The sequence below is a fragment of the Schistocerca serialis genome, chromosome 4 (genome assembly GCF_023864345.2).
Source record: "Schistocerca serialis cubense isolate TAMUIC-IGC-003099 chromosome 4, iqSchSeri2.2, whole genome shotgun sequence".
Classification (NCBI taxonomy): Eukaryota; Metazoa; Arthropoda; class Insecta; order Orthoptera; family Acrididae; genus Schistocerca; species Schistocerca serialis.
The window spans coordinates 231,112,443-231,138,485 of NC_064641.1; the positions used below are offsets into that span (position 1 = coordinate 231,112,443).

At 40.7% G+C, this 26,043-nt stretch overlaps 1 protein-coding gene across 1 annotated transcript in view; it reads right to left on the bottom strand.

The window, feature by feature from the left end:
• Nucleotides 1-22,039, bottom strand: part of LOC126473743 (UDP-glycosyltransferase UGT5-like) — a 65,653-nt gene extending 43,614 nt beyond the window's left edge. Inside the window, exons 1-2 of the mRNA XM_050100991.1 lie at nt 21,951-22,039; nt 3,804-4,008 (exon numbers count right to left, since the gene is read on the bottom strand). Coding sequence (XP_049956948.1) covers nt 3,804-4,004 — 201 coding nt within the window. The 5' untranslated portion in view covers nt 4,005-4,008; nt 21,951-22,039. The remainder of the gene's footprint in view (nt 1-3,803; nt 4,009-21,950) is intronic.
• Nucleotides 22,040-26,043: the final 4,004 nt, after the last annotated feature.

A 26,043-nucleotide genomic window follows, 5' to 3' on the forward strand; every position in this document is an offset into this window, starting at 1 on the left:
ACAGTGTGTTTTTGCTGAGAACAGTGAAGCATATTCATTTGATTTTCTATTTTATTTGCGGATTTTCAGGGACATTATTTTTCATTATTATTGCTTTCATGTACATGCACTTCTAAGCAAATGTGTTGTCAGTGAATGGGCTGTAGGTCTTTTCATAAATACTAATTAATAAAATGATCTTGACACACACCATCGGCAGTGTTGTAACTTGTATATTTTTCTAACTTTATGATATTTATTTGATCATTACTAATTAGTAAAATGATCTTGACCTGTTCCATCAGAGATGTTGTTAGCTGTAGCAAATTTGTAACTTTATAATATTTTGTTGTGAGTAACCTAATATGAAAATAATCTTGTTCTATGCTAAGATTGTCAGCGCTATTTCTTGTACTGCTCAATACCACAACTACAACACTAATCTAGAAATATTTATTTGGATCTGTTTACATAGTGATGAAAGTGTCATTATGTGAATATTTTTTACTGTTTTAAATCTTAACGACTGGGTCTTATATATATTCAAGTGAAGCCATGACTTTATATTTTAATGTGTTTGATGGTTCACAACTTTGTACTTGCATCTGGTCATAAAATAACACAAGTGTTGTATAGACTGATTTTATAATGTTTTGGATGTCAATGCTATGTGCTTACATATGTCACTGTGTTTCTATGCGTGTATTTGTTCAATTTATTGTCATAGATAATTTTCTAAAATGATGAATGATTTGCAACTATGATATAGTGAGTGTGAATTTGTAATAAGTAATTGTCAAATTGAGTATATTTATGTGTATTTTTGAACACAAGTCCTCCATATGTATGTGAGTTTTTCGGGGGATTACCTTCTCTTGTAAATACTGCAAAAACAATCACTAATTTTGTGTGAAATTTTTTAAAGCTGGTGTTCTCTTACACTTACCTCTAATAAATTCACCATTACACCAGCATTCATATATTAGTGTGATTGGGCTTGGGTGTAAGTGTGTATGTGTATTTCAGTGTCTGTTGTCTTAGCACCAGAGAAGCTTATGCCTCCATAACATGTGAGATGAAACACATCAACCAGTGACAATGCGAAATAAAATTAAAAATAGTACACATACTCCCACAAAAATCTCCTTGATGAACTTGTGCAACAGATGTGTCTCAGCACACCTACATCAGCATCCATTTTGTAAAAGAGGAAGGAGTAATTTTATATGACAGCTTTTTCCAAAAACTGTCAAATAACCTCTTCACTAATTCTATGTGCATATCTGACAAGAAATTCATGTCAAATCATTAATGCTGCATGAAAAATGAAAGCATGTTAAAAACAACTGGCAATGATTGCAACTCTCATTAATTCAACATCTCCTTTCCTCCCAGTACACTAATAGTCATGTAGTTATGGCAAACTTAGAACTTCTAGCTGGCTCACATGCGGGAAGATTCACTTGACAGAGCCGCTAGTCGTAAAGATATTTAGTGCTGGAATCCAGTCTCCAGGCAGATGCAATGGAGGGGCAATTGATCTGCGGCCCAGCCCAGCATGGCAATGCAATGAAGACGGCTTTTATGCCATAAAGCTGCACTGTGCTTGAAATGAAATGAATCCTTTTTAACAGAGATAAGAATCTGAAAGACAAGCGAGAACATGAAGCCACAAAAGCTTGGAAGCAGCCATTTGCCCAGATGAGGCCAATTTTAGTAAGGAGTTCTCTGGTTGGCTCCTAGTAACTATTTTGTTAACAGGGAGAGTCCACACTGTAAGTACGTGCATACCTTCTGAAAGGCTATGAGTGAAAATCTGTCATTTAGTGGGAGAATCTTTCTGCCTTCTTCACCACACCAAGGAAGAAATACACCTCAGTGACTAACCATGACGAAATATTTGCAAGAATGGGAAACTGTTAACTTCGATTATTAATTTATAATTGTTCAGAGCTCGCAAGGTCTGTTGCTCTTGGCTGGTGTGATTGGTATAACCAGCTACATTTTGGAGAGCAAAATAAGAGAACACTTGTCGCCTGTGTGTCATATAAGTAGAGACCTGCAAGGTGAGATGTCTCCATCTTATATCAGAACACAGAGGCCGTGCTGAATTTAGAATTATCGGGCTCTGATCGTTCAAATGGCTCTGAGCACTATGGGACTTAACTTCTGAGGTCATCAGTCCCCTAGAACTTAGAACTACTTAAACGTAACTAACCTAAGGAGATGACACACATCCATGCCCGAGGCAGGATTCGAACCTGCGACCGTAGCGGTCGCGCGGTTCCAGACTGTAGCGCCTAGAACCGCTCGGCCACCCCGGCCGGCAGGCTCTGATCCAGCCGTCTTCTGCCCTTGGACATCTCTAGGGTGGTACGCGTGGGCTGGACTTGCATCCACCGAGATGAGGTGTAAGAGAAGTAAGGATTCCGTTTCGCTGATCCAACCTTCACAGCCAGCTAGTTGCACCCACCATGCATTTGGAGAGATACTGGAGTTTGTTCGTAATTTTCTGGGACATTCTCTAACTCATTAACCTTTTTTGCAATCGTTCTCCATATTTGCAGCACAGTTTCGTTCCTTATGTACCTACCCACCTGTCCTATGGTTATAGTTCATATTTGCAATTCCTTGTCAACTTATTAGTTGTCTGTATTCGTGATTGAGTAGATAAATAATTTGACGTCTTTTGCAATAAATCCTATCGTTATAGTGACCATTAATTTCCTTTAGTAGTTTGATGGATGCTGCTACTAATATGCCCATGCGGAGCACTGTATGCATACTTTAATGACTAATTGGCCACTTTTAGAAATTTACACTTAATAAGCAATTATTCGTTGTGTGATGTTGTTCTCTTGGTTTGTATAATCTTACAGGGAGCTTCCCATCTCTGTAGATCACTGGGGATGGAAACAGTAAGATTTCAGAGGTACCATCTCAACTGTCCCTTTCAAGCAGGATCCATCAGGATCGGGAAGACAACTGCAGAACTCCTTTAAGGAGAAGAAGCGGATCAGGAGAAGAAACACATCCTCTTTCAAAAGTTGACAAATCTGGGGATATTTCTCATTCAGAAGAAAGTGTAACATTCATGCTACAAACACTAGAAGGATAAACGATTTTCACTTTGTAACTCTTCCTGTAAGTATTCTACAAGGAGGTGTGCATTATTCAGCAGGTACCATTTTCAAGAGAAACTTGAGTGGCAAACCCCAAGCCAAACCAAAGCTGAAGGCTTCCTTGTGCCACGATTCTTATATTCTGAGAGAATTTTTGTCTGTAACGTGTTTTTTATTTGTGGTTTATCAATTGCTCAGTTTCTTTTGTTTATACTTTCGCTAATTAGTAGTCTGTAAGCCGTGAACTGAAATGTTCCATGACCAACTAATTTCAGCTCACGTTGTCCCATGGAACCTGATAAATTAATAAAAAATAAAATAGAATTAACAGCCAAAACAGTGATGTACTACAAGAAGTATCCCTCTTCGTCCAGGAAGGTCATACTTGGAAGGACGATGAAGCAGCAATCAGCGGGCATAGCACTGTAACTTATGTCACATCATGGGGGTTAAAAATCTGTATTTTTTTTCCATTTTTTGCATAATTCATTGGTAATTGCATTTACACTGAGAAAACTACCTGCAGTAAAGCCTATTAAGAAAACTGCTGATGATAAGAGAGATTTTAATGAAGACAATTATACGATGTTAACTGAGGTAACTAGCATAATGTCATCAATCTATGTCAACACAAGATGCTACTCTAATTATTACAGTTTTGTATGTTATCATCTACTTCTGATTAGTCAACCAGGTGCTTACTCTTAAGGGATCAGTGGTCATGAGCGTGACCTGGTGGCCTCTCCTGACGAGCTCCAGAGCTATAAGTCGGAATGGCAGCTGGTGGCTGATGGAGGCCGAGGGGATGATGCCCAGAATCCTGGCTGAGTTTGTCATTCGGCCTGCCAGAGACAACAGCAGGGCCAGAGAAGCGAAGGTTGTCATGGAGGACATGTCAACCATATACCTGCAAATAAAACGTTCCAATGTAATGTTCCTTACAGATCTATGACAGCAAAATACAGAAAATCAAACGTCTTACTGATGATCACAGAAAAGGCAAACAGCGATGATATCGACAAAAGGCGTACTGCAAATCAGCATAAACGTGAACTCCTTGAGAAGAGTCACATTGTTGCCACTATTGAAGACATTCATACAGTGAAAGAGTTCAGCAGTCAAACAAGATCTGAATCCGTTGGCAAGGTCAGCAATGCGCTGATGCTCACATAGGACGCAGTCAGTTCGAATACTCGTGGTGGGTGTGATCAAGCTTCACGTCATAGTCCTATATGTATGGTGTGTGTAGTTGAGTCGAAAACTGGATTGAGGACTTGTCGACTGGTAGAAATCATAATGTGTTTGTAACAGATAGCGAATCGCAGACACGGAAATAATTTATGGTGCAGCCCACGGAAGTATGACATGGTCAGTTACTTTTCATTGTACATACACAGAATAATTTTAAGCAATGGAACCAAACCACTGAGAAGATTGCAATACATATGAGAAATAAATAACAAGTGTGGAATGTATGTTCACAAATACATGCTACCTATGCTAGAGAGCGTGTTTCATAGGATAAGATAAGATTAGTTTTTCGTTCCATTGATCCATGCTGAGGAGATCCTCATGGATGTGGAACATGTCAACTTTTTTTTTTTGGCTGAAATAGCAGTACTAATAGTATGAACATATGCAATACATCATTTATCATTTGTTTCTATTAAAAAATTCGTCAATGGAGTAGAAGGAGTTGGCCACTAGTAAGTCTTTCAGGCTCCTTTTGAATAGATCTTTATTTGTAACTAAGTTTTTTATGTTTGCTGGCAAATTATTGAAGATGAGTGTTCCTGAGTAGTGGACCCCTTTTTGAACTAAAGTAAGTGCTTTTAAGTCTTTGTGCAGATCATTTTTATTCGCAGTATTGTACGTATGAATTGAGCTGTTTGTTGGGAAAAGAGATATACTATTTAGGACAAATTCCATTAAGGAGTAAATATACTGAGAGGCAGTGGTTAGTATACCCAGTTCTTTGAAGAGGTTTCTACATGATGTCCATGAATTTACTCCACAAATAATACGTATTACACGCTTTTGGACTCTGAAAACTTTTGTTTGACTTGAAGAGTTACCCCAAAATATTATACCATATGACATTATGGAATGAAAGTAGGCAAAGTATGCAAGATTTTTCATTTTTATGTCGCCTATGTCTGCTAACACTCGAATTGCAAATACAGATTTGCTAAGGCGTTTCTGCAGTTCTGTGGTGTGCTCCTCCCAACTGAATTTATTATCAAGTTGTAATCCCAGGAATTTAAGACTGTCAACCTCTTCTATCTGATCTTCTTCATACTTTATTCATATGCTGGGTGGAAACCTCTTACAGGTCCTGAATTGCAGATAGTGAGTCTTTTCAAAGTTTAATGTCAATGAGTTGGCTTTAAACCATTTATTAATATCCATGAAAATATCATTAGGAGATCTTTCTAGAACTACACTCGACATACTATTTATTGCAATACTTGTGTCATTTGCAAACAAAACGAACTCTGGTTCTGGCAGTGTAACTGATGAGAGATCATTAATGTACACAAGAAAAAGCAATGGGCCTAAGGTGAATCCTTGTGGGACACCACATGTAATTTCTTCCCATTCTGATGATGACTCATGACTTAATTCACTAGTCCCTTGTACTGACACCCTTTGTTTCCTTTTAGCTAGGTATGACTTGAAGCATTTTGCAGCACTGCCTGTGACACTATAGAATTCTAATTTATTTAAAAGGATGTTGTGGTTCACACAATGAAATTCCTTTGACAAATTACAGAAAATACCTGCTGCTTATAATTTGTTATTTAATGAATTAAGTACACTTTCACTGTAGGTGTAAATAGCTTTCTCGATATCAGAACCCTTCAGAAATCCAAACTGTGTTCTTGATAATATGTTATTTGTGGTCAGATGGTTGAGAAGCTGCCTGTACATTACTTTTTCTAAAATTTTTGAGAATGCTGGCAAAAGTGAAATCGGTCTGTAGTTTGATGGTATCTCTTTATCCCCTTTCTAGAATAGAGGCTTAACATCTCCATATTTTAGCCAATCAGGAAATGTCCCAGTTATAATTGACTGGTTACACAAGTAACTTAGAATTGTACTAAACTCACAAGAAGATGCCTTAATTAACTTTGTTGATATTTCATTGTAACCACTAGAATGCTTTGTTTTCAAAGATTTTATTATGGAAATTATTTCTTTTGGTGAAGTGAGTGACATATTCATGTAGCTGAAACTATTTGTAAAGGCTAGTTTCAGATATTCAAGGGCATTATTTACTGATCCTGACAATCCCATTCTATCAGAAACAGATATAAAGTATTTGTTAAATAGATTTGCCACGCTATGCCCATAATGTGTCATCTACCCTTAGTACTATCTGCTCCTGTTCCTTTCTGGTTCTACCAGTCTCCTCTTTCACTATATCCCATATTGTTTTTATTTTGTTCCCTGACATTGCTATCTTCTTCTCGTAGTGCATTTGTTTAGATGTCTGAATTACTTTTTTTAATATTTTACAGTATTCCTTGTATTTAGCTGAATCATCAGTATTGGAGCTATTCTTGGTCGACAGATAGATTTTCCTTTTTGCTTTACAGGAAATCTTTATTCCTTGTGTAATCCACAGTTTTATTATAGACTTCTGTTTAATTTGAGTAACTTTTAGAGGAAAGCAGTTTTCAAACATGGTACTGTCATTGTTCATGAATGTATTATATTTTTCATTCATGTAATGGGCACTATAAACATCTTTCCAGTTCATATCTTTGAGCAGTTTTCTAAAACACTCAATTTTTGGTTGACTGACTACTCTCCTGTACTCAAACTTAGCAGTCTTCATAATCTGCTCAGAATTTACATCTAAAACAAGGAGCTGCATGTCATGATCTGATAGTCCATTCATTACAGATGATATGATATGATTTTGTTCCTTTGATTTGTCTATAAAAATGTTGTCAATGGCTGTCCTTGAGGATTTAGTGATCCTAGTTGGAAAGTTTACAGTGTGAGTTAGATTGAAAGACCACATTACTAACTGCAGTAAATGTTTACTGGAAGATTGCATTAGAAAATCTGTATTAAAGTCACCATCAATCAAAATTTCTTTGTTGCTTCCTGTTAAATAACCCAAAAGAGCTTCTAGATGATTTATGAATAGATTATAATTTCCTTGCAGGTGCTCAGTAAATAGTTACTATCATATAGGATCTGTTATGGAACTCTACTTCTGTTGCACATGCTTCTAGATGCTGGTCTAAACAGAATTTATTAATGTCAATGTTCTTGAATTTATGGTAGTTTTTAACAAATGTGGCAACTCCTCCTCCATCCATATCTACTCTGCAGAAGTAGGAAGCTAGCTTAAATCCTGAAATGTCTAACATATCTACGCCAGTGGTCACTTGATGTTCACAGAGGCATATTATGTCAATTTGGTTAGATGAATTCATTTCATCAATACAAATGAGCAGTTCATCAATTTTATTTCTGAGTCCCGGAATGTTCTGGTGTAATAAAGATAACTGATGCTGCATACTAATGGGATTATAACTGCTTTGGCGAAGATGAACTGGCAGTTTCTGATTACTTTCTGTTAAACATTGTTTAAATGGAATCTGTATGCTAAAATCTGACTCCTGTTCATCTGTTTTCTCAAACTGAATGTGTCTGCCAACCTCTCTTAAAACTTGTTTTCTTTCCCCTTCCCTATCCTAAAAAAGGCATTCCTCTGACACCTGTGACCACTGGTATTTTACCACTTGTGACAGTGCCCCCCTCCCCCCTTACGTTTTCTGCAAACAACCCAGAGAGTTTTCCCTTCCCTTTCCTATTGAGGTGAAGGCCATGCCTAGTGTAGTCCCACCTATCGATAGCATCCACAGGAATCAAACCAATATGGGACCCTATATCCGTCCTAAGCAGCCACTCCAACTCCAAGTTCACCCTCCTGACGGAAGAGTTCAAATGAGGCCGATCATGGTGTCTCAACACAGACACAACTCCCACACTCGTATGCCTCGTTGCTGATGCTATCTTCACCAGGTCTCTCTATGGAATATTCAGAGTCTCTGTCAATGCTATTTCCCGGATCACCCACTATAACCACGGCATCCTCCTTCGTGAAATCTTTGCACAAAGAACCTACATCCTCTGTTACCTGACCCAGATCTGCACTAGGCTTGAGAAAGTTTGTGACCTGGTAATCTGGACCTAGATTTTCCTGCAGTAGTTGGCCAACACCTCTACCATGGGAGCTACCTAACAACAGAACTTTCTTTTTCTTTACAAATTTCCCCGCCTTTTTCAAGTCCTTGAAAGCTTGTTGTGCCCTTTCTACAGCTTCAGCTGCATGAGGCTCATCCGATTCTGACTGCGGCAACAGGTCAAATCTATTTTCAAGATATATGACAAAGCTGTCTGAAAAATAAAAATTTCGAGGTTTGCGATGACATTGTAATTCTGTCAAAGACATCAAAGGACTTGGAAGAGCAGTTGAACGGAATGGAAAGTGTCTTGAAAGGAGGGTATAAGATGAACATCAACAAAAGCAAAACGAGGATAATGGAATGTAGTCAAATTAAGCCGGATGATGCTGAGGGAATTGGATTAGAAAATGAGACACTTAAAGTAGTAAAGGAGTTTTGCTATTTGGGGAGCAAAATAACTGATGATGGTCGAAGTAGAGAGGACATAAAATGTAGGCTGGCAATGGAAAGGAAAGCGTTTCTGAAGAAGATAAATTTGTAAACATCGAGTATAGATTTAAGTGTCAGGAGTCGTTTCTGAAAGTATTTGTATGGAGTGTAGCCATGTGTGGAAGTGAAACATGGACGATAAATAGTTTAGACATGAAGGGAATAGAAGCTTTCAAAATGTGGTGCTACAGAAGAATGCTGAAGATTAGATGGGTAGATCATATAACTAATGAGGAGGTATTGAATAGAATTGGGGAGAAGAGGAGTTTGTGGCATAGCTTGACTAGAAGAAGGGATCGGTTAGTAGGAAATGTTCTGAGGCATCAAGGGATCACCAACTTAGTACTGGAGGGCAGCGTGGCGGGTAAAAATCGTAGAGGGAGACCAATAGATGAATGCACTAAGCAGATTCAGAAGGATGTAGGCTGCAGTAGGTACTGGGAGAGGAAGAATCTTGCACACGATAGAGCAGCATGGAGAGCTGCATCAAACCAGTCTCAGGACTGAAAACCACAACAACAAGGTATGAAAGGGTAATGCAGAAGCGGAGCCGTCATTTGTACACAGGTAATAGATGTGGAAAGGTTTCTGACGTGTTTGTGACTGCACTATGGGAATTAACAGACTTTTAACGCGGAATGGTAGTTGGTGCTAGACGCATGAGACGCTCCATTTCGGAAGTCGTTAGAAAATTCAATATTCCAGGATCCACAGCGTCACGAGTGTGCTGAGAATGTCGAGTTCCAGGCATTATCTCTCACCGCGAACAACGCAGTGGCCGACGCCCTTCGCTTAACGACCGAGAGCAGCGGCGTTTGTGTAGGGTTGTCAGTGCTAACAGACAAGCAACTCTGTGTGAAATAACTGCAGAAATAAGTGTGGGACTTACGACAAACGAACGTATTGGTTAGGACAAAGTGAGGAAATTTTGCGTTAATTGGCTATGGCAGCAAACGACTTCGCTTGCAGCGCCTCTCCTGGGCTTTTGACCATATCGGTTGGACCCTAGACGACTGAAAAACCATGGCCTTGTCAGATGAATCCCTATTTCAATTGATAAGAGCTGATGGTAGGTTTCGAGTGTGGTGTAGGCCCACGAAGCTGTGGACCCAAGTTGTCAACTAGGCTCTGTGTAAGCTAGTGGTGGCTCCTTAATGGCGTGGACAGTGTTTACGTCGATCATTGACTGAAAATGATCCTGTTCGGCTACTTGGAGATCATTAACTGCCGTTCATGGACTTCATGTTCCCAAACAACCATGGAATTTTATGGATGACAATGCGCCATGTCATGAGCCCACAATCATTCGCGATTGGTTTGAAGAACAAACTGGACAACTGAGAGAATGATTTGGCCACACAGATCTCCCAACAGGAATCCCATTGAACATTTATAGGACATAATCAAAGAGGTCATTTTGTGCACAGAATCCTGCACTGGCAAGACTTCGCAATTATGGACTGCTATATAGGCAGCATGGCTCAATATTTTTGCAGGGGACTTCCAACGACTTGATGAGTCCATGTCACGCGAGCTGCTGCACTACACTTTTGTCATCTAAGTATATATACAAGGGGAGTCGGGCGTTTCCTTGAAAACACTATCCCAATAGCTGGAAGAGCTCACCAGAATCTTTGTTTCTCATACATCATACTATGACACAGAGATTCTGGCATGCACTTCCAACTATAGGGATAAATTTATTAAAAAAGCAGTTGGGATTAAACTAGCAAGTAACGGAAGTTTTCCCTTAGATTCTGATTAGAATCTTACTCTCTCGCTAGTCAAAAAACAGGTTAATGTTACTGGCTCACCTGTCAGCAATTAATATGCACTGTTGATAATTCCTGACGCCAGTCATTTTCGTCTGTGTGGTGCCTTCAGCTGTTTACAGTGTGCATGTTATCTTTCTGCATAAGCCGTATCATGGCCACTGGTCAGCGTCGCCTCGCATGCTGCTGATTTAAATATCCTTGCACAGTGCTCTCTCTTTGAAATTGTGCCTCGAAAATGACGGGGTGTGCACCAGTCTAATTACCGGCGATTGTCAAAGACGTCACCCGGCTGCTGTTAAGTAAATTCTTTGAACGCTTATACGCCACGAGAAACACGGTTTCACAACAGTGGTATCCTGTTCTATTTACATACCGAGCGAGGGAAACATGTGTTCTCATGCCTCTGTATGGGCCTTGTTTTCTCATGATCAACTATAGAAATATAGTCTTCCTGTTAGCGCAGCTGAGACTTGGCAGCATTACGGGAGATGGAACGTTGACCTCGGCGGCGACTGTTCACCGTTGTATTGTCAGGAGTGCCCAGGGAAGTGTGGCAGGAAAGTGTGGCAGGACCGCTATGACAGTAGAGTTTCGATAGTTCCAGGTGAAACGGAGGGTGACCATTTCGAATCACTGAAAACTTGGATTATCGAAATTATGCGGGAAAAAGATACAAAGCGATGCTGTAAAGGATAAGCAACATCGATAATATCTCACTTGTTTTTTCGATCTTTGATTTCCGTATGGTGTTTCATTTATGGCTGCGGTTACAGTGGAGTGGCGCGGCACCATCAAAACAGTGAGATGAGGTGAGCAGAGCGGCGATATGTGAGCTCCGAGACTAGCGCGATCGAGTGACTCGGGTTGCAGTCGGGTAATACCGGCAGCATTCGACTGGCGCTGCGGGTAGAAGTGTGGGCACTTGGGTTTGTTTTGTTGCACTGCTGAGAAAGTAGTGTCAGCGGAAGCTTCGATAGCAACTGCTTTTACTTCGCGTCCTTTATGAGACCAGCGAAACAACTATTATCGCATACTGATTATTTTGGACAAGTTATGTGACGAAGTAGCAACAGAATTGCAGACTTTAAGTTCAGAACACCTCTTGTATCTTTCGTTGTCTTAAAACGAGAGGCGATAATAAATCTGAAGTAGAATAACTGAAAATTGCGTTCATTATGTGAGAAAATGTTTTCAGCTTCGTTTGAACGTCTGTTAAAGTTTCGTCCCGTCTGATACGTGCCTTGTGTAAAACGCTTGACGTCTATTGTATGTTGCTCATCGACACTCAGGAACCCTGGTAGGTCAATGACAGTGCTGTGGAGAACATGTATATTCAACAGTGTCGTCAGCAAATTCTAGTGAAGTTTCAATTGGCTCCCAAAATATGCTCGACTTAGCGCTCATTACTCCAAAAGCACATTCTGTTAATCGTTGTGGTACGGAAAAGCTTTGATGAAATATTCATTCCATGAATCTAAAACTCCTTGACTGTAATATTTGATAAAATGCCTCAGCAGTGGGTATATATGATCTCCAATGAATGCAAAAGGCAATCCAACCGATGTATGTAGTGGAAAGTCTGGCAGTATGTTAAGCTCCCCTTCCTGCATCAAGCAAAATTCACAAGAAGAATAAGATATACCACATTCCCTTTCTTTTCCACATCCCCCACCATTGATTATAACCAATTTCCGCTAAGGATATGCAACAGCTTACATTACAATATAATGAAAATTTTTATAACTATAAAACACTGTACCAGAGTTTTAGACGAATGTGTTTTCTCTCAACACCACTGACTGCAGTTGGGAAATCAGTATTTAGAAAAATGCGTTCGCATGTAGGTGGCTGGTGGCAACCCTATAGCACTCTGGCAGTTGACTCCACAACACTCACAACATTTGTGAATCTTATTTTGAATGTTAAAGCAATGTCTGGAACACTGCTTCTGATTTCTATGAACCTGTGACATCTCTCGTTTCATCACCTAATCTATGGACCTTAAAAATGACGTCATTGGACAAATCTGTAGTAACTTGAATATTGGTTAGATATGGAAGTTTTGCCTGTTAATCATATGAAAAAATAGTCTCCTCTTTGCGTAGTATCATTTGCCAAAATATTGTTTCGACATCTCAAACCTTCTTTGTCATATGAGGAATGTTACGAATATATCATTCGGGCTTTATCGCACGAGTTCGGGACGAAGCATTTTACATACGATCAGTCTTCTCGAGTTTGGTGATAGCGATATCCTCCTCTCCCATGAACCATCGACTTTGCCGTTAGTGCGGAGGCTTGCGTGCCTCAGCGATACAGATACCGTAGGTGCAACCACAACGGATGTATATCTGTTGAGAGGTCAGACAACGTGTGGTTCCTGAAGAGGGGCAGCAGCCTACTCAATAGTTGCAGGGGCAACAGTCTGGATGATTAGCTGACCTGGCCTTATATCATAAGCCAAAACGGCCTTGCTGTGCTGGTACTGCGAGCAGCTGAAAGCAAGAAGAAACTACAGCCGTAATTTTTCACGAGGGCATGCAGCTCTACAATGGTTAAATTATGATGGCACCCTCTAGAGTAAAATATTCCGGAGGTAAAATACTCCCCTATTCGGATCTTCGGGTGGGAGTATCCAGGAGAACGTCGTTATCGGGAGAAACAAAACTGGCAGTCTACGGAATGGAGCATGGAAAATCAGGTCTCTTAATCGGGCAGGTAGGTCTTAAAATCTAAAAAGGGAAATAACTAGGTTAAAGTTAGATACACTGGGAATTGGTGAAGTTCGGTGACAGGAGGAACGGGACTTCTGGTCAGGTGAATACAAGATTATAAACACAAAACCAAAAAGGAATACTGCAGGAGTAGGTTTAGTAATGAATAAAAAAATAGGAACGCGGATAAGCTACAATGAACAGCAGAACAGCATAGTGAACACTTTATTGTAGCCAGGATAGACACGAAGCCCGCATCCACCACAGTAATACATGTTTGTATGCCAACTAGCTCCGCAGACGAGGAGGAGATTGAGAAAAAAATATTATTCAGGTAGTTAAGGAAGACGAAATTTAATAGTCATATGGGACTGGAATTCGATAGTAGGAAAAGGCCAGTGTCTTGAAATGAGGATATAAGACGAACACAGCAGTAGCAAAACAAGGATAATGGAATGTAGTCGAATTAAATCAGGTGATGCTGAGGGAATTAGATTAGGAAACGAGATACTTAAAGTAGTAGATGAGTTTTGCTGCTTGGGAAGCAAAATAACTGACGATCGTTAAAGTAAGGAGAATATAAAATGTAGACTAGCAATGGCAAGAAAAGCGTTTCTGAAGAATACGTTTCTGAGAAATTTGTTAATCTCGAGTAGATATTTAAGTGCCAGGAAGTGTAGCCACGTATGGAAGTGAAACATGGACGATAAATAATATCGACAAGAAGAGAATAAAAGCTTTCGAAATGTGGTGCCACAGAAGAATGCTGAAGGTTAGATGGGTAGATCACGTAACTAATGAGAAGGTACTGAACAGAATTGGGGAGAAGGGAAATCTGTGGCACAACCTGACTAGAAGAAGGGGTCGGTTGGTAGGATACATTCTGAGGCATCAAGGGATCACTGATTTAGTACTGGAGGGAAGCATGAGGCATAAAAACCGTGGAGGGAGGCCAAGAGATGAATACAGTAAGCAGATTGAGAAGGATGTAGGTTGCAGTAGTTACTCGAAGATGAGGAGGCTTGCACAGGACAGAGTACCATGTAGAGCTGCATCAAACCACTCTTTGGACTGAAGACCACGACAATACCAACAACAACAGCGTTATCCTTCTAATTTTTAAGAATAATTCAGTATGAAGCTACATTTCATGCGCAAAAACATATGACCTAACACACACCAAACGCAAATTCATAGCGACCCCAATTTTTCAAATCAAAATTTTCGAAATTCTTGCAGTAGGTTACTTAATTTTCAAATATCACAGTAACTATGGCTACTAACGAAATCATAGCAGCTCATCAAGAAACTGACGAGTAAAGCTATGATATGCGCTGGAATCAATTTTTTCACCAAGTAGTTACTCTAACATCGTTGAGAAAGACTGCGAATGGTCGGCTTGCGCGTCTGCCGTCTTCGCAGTGAAGCGAGCCCGCCGGCTGCAGCGCCACCCGAAGATCCGAATGGGGGACTATTTTACCTCCGGAACCGGCCAGTGTGGCCGAGCGGTTCTAGGCGCTTCAGTCTGGAACCGCGCGACCGCTACGGTCGCAGGTTCGAATCCTGCCTCGGGCATGGATGTGTGTGATGTCCTTAGGTTAGTTAGGTTTAAGTAGTTGTAAGTTCTAGGGGACTGATGACCTCAGATGTTAAGTCCCACAGTGCTCAGAGCTATTTGAACCATTTTTTACCTCCGGAATATTTTACTCTAGAGGATGCCATCATCATTTACCCATACAGTAGAGCTGCATGCCCTCGGGAAAAATTAAGGCTGTAGTTTCTTCTTGCTTTCAGCCGTTCGAAGTACCAGCACAGCAAGGCCGTTTTGACTGATGTTATAAGGCCAGATCAATTAATCATCCAGACTGTTGCCCCTGCAACTATTGAAAAGGCTGCTGCCCCTCTTCAGGAACCACACGTTGTCTGACCTCTCAACAGATACACCTCCGTCGTGGTTGCATCTACCCGGAGAGGCAGTGCGCCGGCTGCACGGCACGAAGCCCCGCTCTGTGCTGTTGCACCGTTCCTCCGTAATCCGTGACTAACAAAGGAAAGTACCCTTCGGAGCCGTATCAGATTTAGTTGTAAGATGGCCCAGTGGATTGTTGTTGTTGTGGTCTTCAGTCCTGAGACTGGTTTGATGCAGCTCTCCATGCTACTCTATCCTGTGCAAGCTTCTTCATCTCAAAGCACCCACTCCAACCTACAACCTTCTGAATCTGCATAGTATATTCATCTCTAGGTCTCCCTCTACGACTTTTACCCTCCACGCTGCCCTCCAATACTAAATTGTGATCCCTTGATGTCTCAGAATATGCCCTACCAACCGATCCCTTCTTCTAGTCAAGTTGTGCCACAAACTTCTCTTCTCCCCTATCCTCTTCAATACCTCCTCATTAGTTACATGATACCCTTCCAATCTTCAGCATTCTTCTGTAGCACCACATTTCAAAAGCTTTTATTCTCTTCTTGTCTAAACTATTTATCGTCCATGTTTCACTTCCACACATCACTACACTCCATACAAATACTTTCAGAAAAGAGTTCCTGACACTTAAATCTATACTCGATGTTAACAAATTTCTCTTCTTCAGAAACGCTTTCCTTGCCATTATGAGTCCACATTTTATATCCTCTCTACTTCGACCATCATCAGTTATTTTGCTCCCCAAATAGCATAACTCATCTACTATTTTACGTGTCTCATTTCCTAATCTAATTCCCTAAGCATCACCTGATTTAATTCGACTACATTCCGTTATCCTCGATTTGCTTTTGTTGATGTTCACCTTATATCCTCCTTTCAAGACACTGCCCATTCTCTTCAACTGCTCTCCCAGGTCCTTTGCTGTCTCTGACAGAATTACAATGTCATCGGCGAACCTGAAAGTTTTAATTTCTTCTCCACGGATTTTAATACCTACTCCGAATTTTTCTTTTGTTTCCTTTACTGCTTGCTCAATATACAGACTGAATAACGTCGGGTATAGGCTACAACCCTGTCTCACTCCCTTCCCCACCACTGCTTCCCTTTCATGCCCCTCGACTCTTATAACTGCCATCTGGTTTCTCTACAAATTGTAAATAGCCTTTCGCTCCCTGTATTTGACCCCTGCTACATTCAGAATTTGTCAGAATGTATTCCAGTCAACACTGTCAAAAGCTTTCTCTAAGATTACAAATGCTGGAAATGTAGGTTGGCCTTTTCGTAATCTGTCTTCTAAGATAAGGCGTAGGGTCCGTATTGCCTCACGTGTTCCAACATTTCTACGGGATCCAAACTGATCTTCCCCGAGGTCGGCTTCTATCAGTTTTTCCATTCGTCTGTAAAGAATTCGTGTTAGTATTTTGAAGCCGTGACTTATTACACTGATAGCTCGGCAATTTTCGCAGCTGTCAACGCCTACTTTCTTTGGGATTGGAATTACTATATTCTTCATGAAGTCTGAGGGTATTTCGTCTGTCTCATACATCTTGCTTACCAGATGCTACAGTTTCGTCAGGGCTGGCTCTCCCAAGGCTATCATTAGTTCTGATGGAATTTGGTCTACTCCCTGGGCCTTGTTTCGACTTAGGTCTTTCAGTGCTCTGTCAAACTCTCCATGCAGTATCATATCTCCCATTTCATCTTCATCTACATCCTCTTCCATTTCCATAATATTGCCCTCAAGTACATCGCCTTTGTATAGACCCTCTATATCCTCCTTCCACCTTTCTTCTTTCCCTTCTTTGCTTAGAACTGGGTTTCCATCTGAGCTCTTGATATTCATACAGGTGGTTCTCTTTTCTCCAAGGGTCTCTTTAATTTTCCTGTAGGCAGTATCTGTCTTACCCCCAGTTATGTATGCCTCTACATCCTTACATTTGTTCTCCAGCCATCCCTGCTTAGGCATTTTGCTCTTCCTGTCGATCTCATTTTTGAGACGTTTGTATTAATTTTCGCCTGCTTCATTTACTTCATTTTTATGTTTTTTCCAGTGGATAGACCGATAAAAGCTGGACGCAGATCAAGCATGAAAATGAGGGAACAAAGGCAAAATAGAAACAGTGTACGGTCTAAAAACATGAAGTACAATAAAGAACGACCTGCAGTAACAACTGTCTCGTGGGTCAGTGGTCCTGTTCTTCGACTACCAAGCGGGGGCCCTTTGTTCAAAACCCCCTCGTATTATTTTATTTATTTAATTTTCTTCTTCGACAACGTTAACTGTCCGTCTGGTCATTGAAATGTTTGTTCTCTTTCTGTGGTCTTGACAGTTGTCATACTATACATTGGTTATTGGATATGAGTCACGTTGCAAGTAAATATGATGAATAGCGAGAGCGGGCGAGGTACCATATAGACGTCCCACAGAAATGAAAACGACAAGTAAACGGGTGTGAACTATGTTACAACAAATGAATTCAAGAGTCGAAACTTTCAAAATGAAACGCAACTTCAAAAACGTTAATAACATATGTTTTGACAGAGCACAAGAGAAACTGTGTGATTATGAAACTGTTGCGTTCATTTGTTGCAGGTTATGTGACACTCTATTGTGTTTTCATCATTTGCTTGGGAGTGACGACATTCGCAGTCATACGAACACCCATATCGAGCAAGGAGGCATATCTCACTCCCTTACCCGTCGTACAAATTAGGTGCGTCGTAGGGGATTCCTATCATATGACAAATGTACTGTTACTAATCCCGTTTATGACACACCAGACTTGTTTTCCGGTGGAGGATGCGGTTGAATTGTCACCTTGTCATCAAACTCTTGCGGTTCCCATTCGAAAGCCACTTCCTTTCAGCTGCTAATAGAGTGATGGTACTGTGATGTACGAGCAGGTGTCGTCAACTGTCATTGTAGGTCCCTACCTTACACCTCGCTGTCGCAAACGGACGTTACACCACGACACAGACACAAATTTGAATAAAGCTAAGAGCGTAAAAAAATTGACATGAGGGATTCATGAATACGGCCTAGCGTGATTGATAGTCGAACAATTTAACTACTTAACCACGACATCATTTTCCTTCCCTCCCCCCCCCCCCCCCCCACCCCTGCTCTATATTACACTTCTGTTTTTGGAGCGTTCGCTGTTTCTATTTTGCTTTTTTTTCGTACTCCAGTACACCTTCTTCCTGTTTTCGGTTTCTGACGGGTTGTCCGCTGGGCCTTCTTATCATTAATCTGACGGGGGCAGGGATGCGATGTCCCATTCTGAGAGATCCTTCATAGCATTTCTTACAGGAAAATTGTTTCAGTTTACGTCAGTTCTCACGCCACTCACCAACAGTAACCTCACCCACACAGTATTCGAGAGCAAGTTTCTTTATTGTTTTTCCTTTCTCAAGTCGTTTCAGTGTTTTTATAACTTAACATTCAAAGTCGCAAATTCCCCTTCCTTTGTTACAACACTCGTTTTAGGTGTAGGTGTACAAACAAAAACAATCAATAACGAAAATGAATCAACAGAGTGCTGTACCGACAATGAAAAATCCAAAACAGCGCTTTCAACAAGTTTTGCTTGTGCTATGAGCGGATGGGGGAAACATATCTGGGGTCACAACACTGTACAATAGCTTTTTTTCGTTTTTTACGAGGCTTGGAAATGTAGGAAACTCGTAATTCCAAGACTCGAAATACCGAGACTCTGCTGTATTCTCTCTCTGCGTGTGCAGCCGTCTGTGGCTATTTGTTGATGGTGCTGTGATGTACGAGCAGGTGTCGTCACTGAGTGATACAAGATGACTTAGACAAAATTACGAGTTGATGTGATAAATGACAGCCATCTGTAGTTGTAAAGAAAATGTAATTTAATACAGATGAGTAGGAAAAACAATCCTGTAATGTTTGAAACGCCCGTTTGCGGCAGTAAGACAGTTCTGCAGTCAACTTCAAATGCCGATTGTCTAAATTTTCCCAATAGCGTTACACGGAAAGAACACCGCTTTCCCTGCAGGGATTCCCATTTGTGGTCAGAGACATCTCCGTTAACACTTGTGTGTTGCTCAAACCTATCGATCACAAACCTAGCAGCCCGGCTCCGAGTTGCTTCTGTCTCATCCATTAACCCGACCCGGTGGAGGTCCTAAACACTTGAGCAGTACGCAAGAATGGGTCGTAACTGTTTCCTATATGCAGTCTCCTTTATAAAGTGAACCACACTTTCCTAAAATTCTCCTAGTAAACTGTAGCTGGCTGTTTTCTTCCCTACTGCAATCCTAACATCTTCTTCCATTTCACAACGCTTTCACTATAGTGAAATGTAAAAATTTATGTGATCAAGACGGACCTGTAAAATAAAGCGCCAAAAATATGACCACGGACTCATTTTCAGACTGTATGTCTTCAATTGATAAATTGAATAATGTGCCTAAATTCAACCTATATTCTTTTAACTGGAGCTAATATTACGAATAATTCAAATGTAAGTTGTAAATCTGACGACAGATTTAATTTTTAAAATCCAGGACGACCTTTTCATATGAAAGCTACAGGTGCTCTTATTTTCACGTTAGGAGCTTTCAGTTTTAATGAAGTATCCAGCAATGAGAAAGTCGGTTACTGTTGCAGCACGTGGCTAGCCGTGCGCTCCAGCGCTCGTCTCCTTATGCGAACGTTGTGGCAACAGTTGGCCAAGTCTCGCTGGATAAAAAAAAAAATTAAAAAAATAATTTTAAAAAATTCAGCCAGTTCTATTTTTTATTTCTCTTTCAGGCCCCTCGGTGCTACTGCTGGTGGTGGTCGGTAGACTGTATAAGCAGCTGATGATAAGTGACGAAATTGATTTCTTTTAAGTTTTCGACTATTGTCACTGTTTATTCCACAAGGTAGAAGCATCCTAAATTAGCGAGCTAACAACAAAAATTGCTGCCAGTGTATTTGTATGTTTATGTCAGTTATTTTTATAAATTGTCACTGGAATTAATTATTTTTTCCTTGCAGATAACAACCATCGTCTTTAAAGAGTTAAATTAACTTCATGTGTTTGTGTGTCTCTTATACGGGGCGTTCAAAGAGTCTCTCCGCAGTGTTGTATGATCTTCCACCACGGGTGCCGTTTGTTCGCCGCGGGTGAAAGTTCGACTGTTCGCCTGCCTGGGTTACTACCCTTAAAGTGGATATTCTGTACCCATTCATAGGAGAACTTGTCTTAAGTGAATTACTAAACAGTTATTTTCAACAAGATGGTGCAACCGCGCATACAGCTCGCCTTTCAATGTCACTGCTTGGTAATGTTTCTGGTGATCGCATAATTTACACATGGACTTTGGCATCCACGATCGCCTGACCTACCACCACCTGACTTTTTCTTCTGGGGTGCAGCGAAAGCAACTGTCTATAAAAACAGTCCAAAATGCATCGATGAATTGAAAACTGCAATATCCACTTTCACTGCTTGTTACAGAAGAAATGTTACAGCTTGTTTGGAAACGTGATTAGACGGATTTAATTACGTATTCAACGTGGGGGGGGGGGGGGGGACACTTTCGACATTTAATGTGAAAATATGTAATTAAAAATGAATATTCAATGTATTTCACTGAGTTTCATTTCGGTATATTCACTGAGGCATACGGCACGCGCGGCTAACAATCATACGGCAATACGGAGAGACTTTTTGAACACCCCTTAAAAGTAAAAAATAAAAACAGAAAATAATAAAGAACTAAAGTCCAACTAGGAACCATCGTCATAGGATGGCTGATCGTCGACTCTTAAGCTAGGGAGCCCACAGTAAATGTTTTCGTCTCTCGCAGTATTCATTATATCTTTCGATAATGGCAGTGCATTCGTTAATTAATTTAATCGATCAAGGGAAATGAAAGGCCATTTTTACACAGTATAGGACGCAATCATAGTCTGAAAAACTGTCTCGTATATAGTAGTAACTCATAGGCCGTAGTACGTGGTTGTGATTTCTACAGCCAAATTTTGTGGTGTTAAATGTATGTATCACACGGAAACTGTAATCATTAACTAAAGGTGTTCAGAACTATACAATCAACCATCTTTCTGCACAGCATGCGTGAGTGTAACAGAAAAGGAATCAGATGACTTTGCTGAAAGGATACTCTGCAATATAATGTGCACTTCTTTATTCGTGTAAAAAGCAGAGGAGGGGAGTGACAAATTCATATCTAGCTTATATCACTAATTAAAGTACTATAAGAAACTATGACAGAAGACCTAGGCTAAAATAACAAATCGAATATTTTTAACGTCCACAAGCATTAATAACAGAACACTGCGTGAACATATAAAAAACAACACTGTAGTGAACTACACAGAGATATGGAGTAAATTAACAGCAATTCCACTTGTTAGGTTATGGCTTGCAATGTCCTCTAAGCAACAGCAAATCTCCGACTGTTTCCTTCACTCTAGAAGTGCTGAATTATTCTTTCCCGCAGGTGATTACTGAGCTGTAGTATGGAGGCAGGGGTTGGTATTACGAATAAATTCACCACTGACTCGTTTGCTGAGTAACTATAGTAGGCGTACATCGGGTACAGTATACGGTTGAGAGATCTTGAGAAATGAGCGTTGTTTCTCTAGCTTCAGGAAGTACACAGTAAATAGACAATCAGCGCAACGGAATGATCTGACAGCTCATTTGTCAAGCGCTCATAAACAAGCTGCACGTGATGTAGTAAAGTAAAGAGCACTGCACCTGCTTGTATGACGGCGGTATCAGGAGTTGAAGAGCTTTGCGGTTGATTACGACAGTTGTGTCAACATAGGCTCTGAAATGGCCTCTGGAGCAACTGGCTGCAACATGCACACGTTCAGCCATTTATATCGCGCTGAATGACCTTGCCAGACAATGTATCCGGCGATGTAAAAAACGCGGGGTTTCTTGCTGTCACAAGCCGGTAATCTTATCGACTCACGCAAGACGTCACTTAGATACATATATCTTTGGCTGGTTTGCGTATCGTCACCATGACGTGGCGAATATTAACATCCGTGTTTGGACCACGGCCTCTCATCCCGGGTGTTTTAAATGTAAACTGACGACGAACTCACGATGATATTGTTAGTTAGTTAGTTGGTTGCGTGTTCCATTGGTCAATCGCACGGTACAGTAGCCGTTATGATGTGGAACGTGTCAAGTGCACAAGCAATGCACATATTTATTCCTATTCAAGAATTCATCTATGGTATAGAAGGACTTGTCAAGGAGATATGATTTTAATTTATTTTTGAAGCTATTACTGCTGCCTGTCAGAGATTTTATCTCATCTAGTAATTTCTCGAAAATTTTTGTAGCAGCGTATTTTACCCCTTTCCGTGCCAAAGATAGATTGAGTAAATGATAGTGTCTGAACTGACACCCGAGCGGCATGGAAGTCCGTAGTCTCCCAGCGCAACATCTGGAGCAGAATCTGCGGCAAGATCCCGCAGTTGTTCCCAGCATTGGAGTAAAACTTAGTCCACGGTGTTCACAAGAGCACTGCACTGAGAAACCACACAACCTACGAGTGTCGCATGTAACACGAACTTTTATCGTCGTCACCAATTTTATATCTGTGACCACAAGGGGGAGAACACCTATTGCAGTGCCACCGGTAATGATGAACAACAGTTTATTAGGTTTGCAAACATGGAAGATGAGCTCCAGGGAAATAAAGAGTCATTGCTTGATGATAGTAACAAAAGAGACACTTCTAGATAACGAGAAATAAGTTTATACCGCATCCACCAATAAAAAGGTACAGAATTTAGGTTTAATCACTGAAGTACGATTATTTCATAGCGTTCTGAAGCATTACTTTAAAGGAAGTCTTCATTTTAAATACAAAAAAATGTTTCAAAGTGAATTTCTTGCGCGAATGTGCGCACTTTCCTGAAGGAAATTTTTCATGTTGTCTTTGAAAGGCCGGCCGGGGTCGCCATGCGGTTCTAGGCGCTACAGTCTGGAACCGCGCGACCACTACGGCCGCAGGTTCGAATCCTGCCTCGGGCATGGATGTGTGTGATGTCCTTAGGTTAGGTAGGTTTAAGTAATTCTAAGTTCTAGGGGAATGATGACCTCAGAAGTTAAGTCCCATGGTGCTCAGAGCCATTTGAATCATTTTTGTCTCTGAAAAACGTAATAAAACCTGTATGAACTTTGAATTCACATCAACGATACAAGAGAACCGGAGGAATTGTGATTTCAAATATTTTATTCGAAATGTAAGCGAAGAGCGAAGCTCCTCTCAGCAAACTGTACTTTTTTTTCTTTCGTTTCTATCGAACTGAGCAGACGTATTTTACGTAAGTCTCTCTCTGTACTGGAATTATTTTTGATTTATAATTAAATATATTAAAGATGTGTTATATTTATGTTTCACTTAAAAGTAAGTGTAATCACCGCAATTATTAAGTTGTAAATGAGTCTGATTTTTTGTAGTATTTATTTCAGAAAAGCTAGCTGGAATGCGAGTTCAACAGAGAGATGCAATGTGCCGAATGCAGTTCGCGTTCAGCTATTGATTTCATTGCGCGTTCCTGTGGTAGTTTGCGGATCATTTAACGGTGACTTGCGGTCATTTTGAGCGACCACAAATTACGTATGATCTGGCCATTGTCTCACAACTGTGAATCTGCTGCTCTCTTCTGTCAGATAGAGGCCACAGAACTGATAGTGGTTTTAAATGACTACGACTCGTAAATGGTAAAAAGTTCAGGAGTCAATTTATTTTGAAATCAAGGCATTCTTCTTAGATGCGTGTCAGGCGCAATAGGAAGAATGCGCGAGGAACTATACTCTTTTGCTAATTTGATTTTCATAAATTCTGTCATTTTGTTCAAATACCGGAGTCAATAACAGATCATTCTGGCGCCCAACGGGGGACGTCGGACACAAAATTTTGTGCGTCTAATGTATGTTGTATTTTCATTTTCATGTACCCAACCAACTGGAAGACAAATCTTATGGGAAGTTATTATTGTCCATTGATGTTACACGGACACGTATCTGCAAGGATAATTTATTGTCGACACAACAACAAATTGTAAAGAAAAGGTAAGGGCTCCAGTACAGCTAGCTCCCCTTAGCATGTTCGACAACTTCTCAAAATTCGAGTATTTAATGTTTGGCTCATAGCTTAAAGATTACGAAAACCAGTTTATTCCCTTTCAGTTGTAAGTTATACAAAACATAGTTAAAATTGAAGTTGTCCAGCATGGCCACTACAAAGCAACGCATCGGAAGGTGGAGCGCTAACCACTCTTGTGTCGTTTAATTGAGCGACCATCTTGTCGTATTAGATTACGTAATAGTGTTGCAGCGCAGACGCTTTTAAGTGTACCGTGGATTCAGCCATTAGCCGTTTTTTTCATTTTGCAAATACTATTGAAATTCAGTGATACATTTTAACACTCCGATGCTGGTGCTGGATCGCACAGATCCACTAAGAAGTGTTTCTCTCCCTACGTCTCAACGCCTGCGATGTCATTTACCCCCTCTCGTCTATCCCCCTGACTCGGGCATTCACAACAGTCGATAGTGTGCTTACATCCGCAAGATGGTTCAAATGGCTCTGAGCACCATGGGACTTAACTTCTGGGGTCATCAGTCCCCTTGAACTTAGAACTACTTAAACCTAACTAACCTAAGGACAACACACACATCCATGCCCGAGGCAGGATTCGAACCTGCTACCGTAGTGGTCGCGCGGTTCCAGACTGTAGCGCCTAGAACCGCTCGGCCATCTCGGCCGGCCATCCACAAGAGCAACACCTTAGCTACAGAGGAGCGACGGATCGCACAGATACCACGCCAGCACCCCCATAAGTATTCTTGATTCATTGAATTTTCCTCAATATAATGTCTCTTTGTGTTTTAAAGTCAAGCATTCTGTATGTGAAGTGGAAATTACTATTGTGCACTTATATAATAGAAACTGGTGCTGGATCTCTTCGATCCAGCGCCAGCATTTGCGTTCTAGTCTTCCTCGTTCCTTTACAATGGTCTTAACTACCCTTTTTATTTTTATTTGGTTCTGCAACTATAGAGTGTTAACATTGTTTACAGGTCTGTTATTTGTCTGGACATGGCCTCAAGTGAAATTCGGGATACACACAATCCAGAAGTTACAGATTTTCAACAAATTTTGTTTGATGACAGCGACGACGAGCGCAAATATGCCGCACACAGGGCTCATATTCTCGATTTGGGAGACAAAGAGATCGATACTGACGCCTCAGAAAGCATAGAAGAAAGAGACGGCTCAGAGACCGAACAGAGTGACATAGGCGTAAGTTCAGGTGAGGAAGATGGCGATGTGTATCGTTGTTATAGGAAGATAGGAAAGAAAATAATCGATTCATTTGATTGGAAAAAGACACCATACACAAACCATAGGTGGCCGGCCGGAGTGGCCGTGCGGTTCTAGGCGCTACAGTCTGGAGCCGAGCGACCGCTACGGTCGCAGGTTCGAATCCTGCCTCGGGCATCGATGTGTGTGATGTCCTTAGATTAGTTAGGTTTAATTAGTTCTAGGTTCTAGGCGACTGATGACCTCAGAAGTTAAGTCGCATTTGAACCATTTTTGAACAAACCATAGGGAAATCCAAAAACGCGACCTTCTCCGCATAAGGCTTTCTGGAATCACTGAGAAAGCAAAAAATACTGAAGGAATTTCAGAAACATGGGAATGCTTATTCGACCAGGAAATGCTGGAAATGACTGTAAAGTACATCAACCAATACATTGAAATTATTCGAAGCAGTTACCAGCGAGAACGAAACGCTCACTCAAAGGACACAGTAGAGAT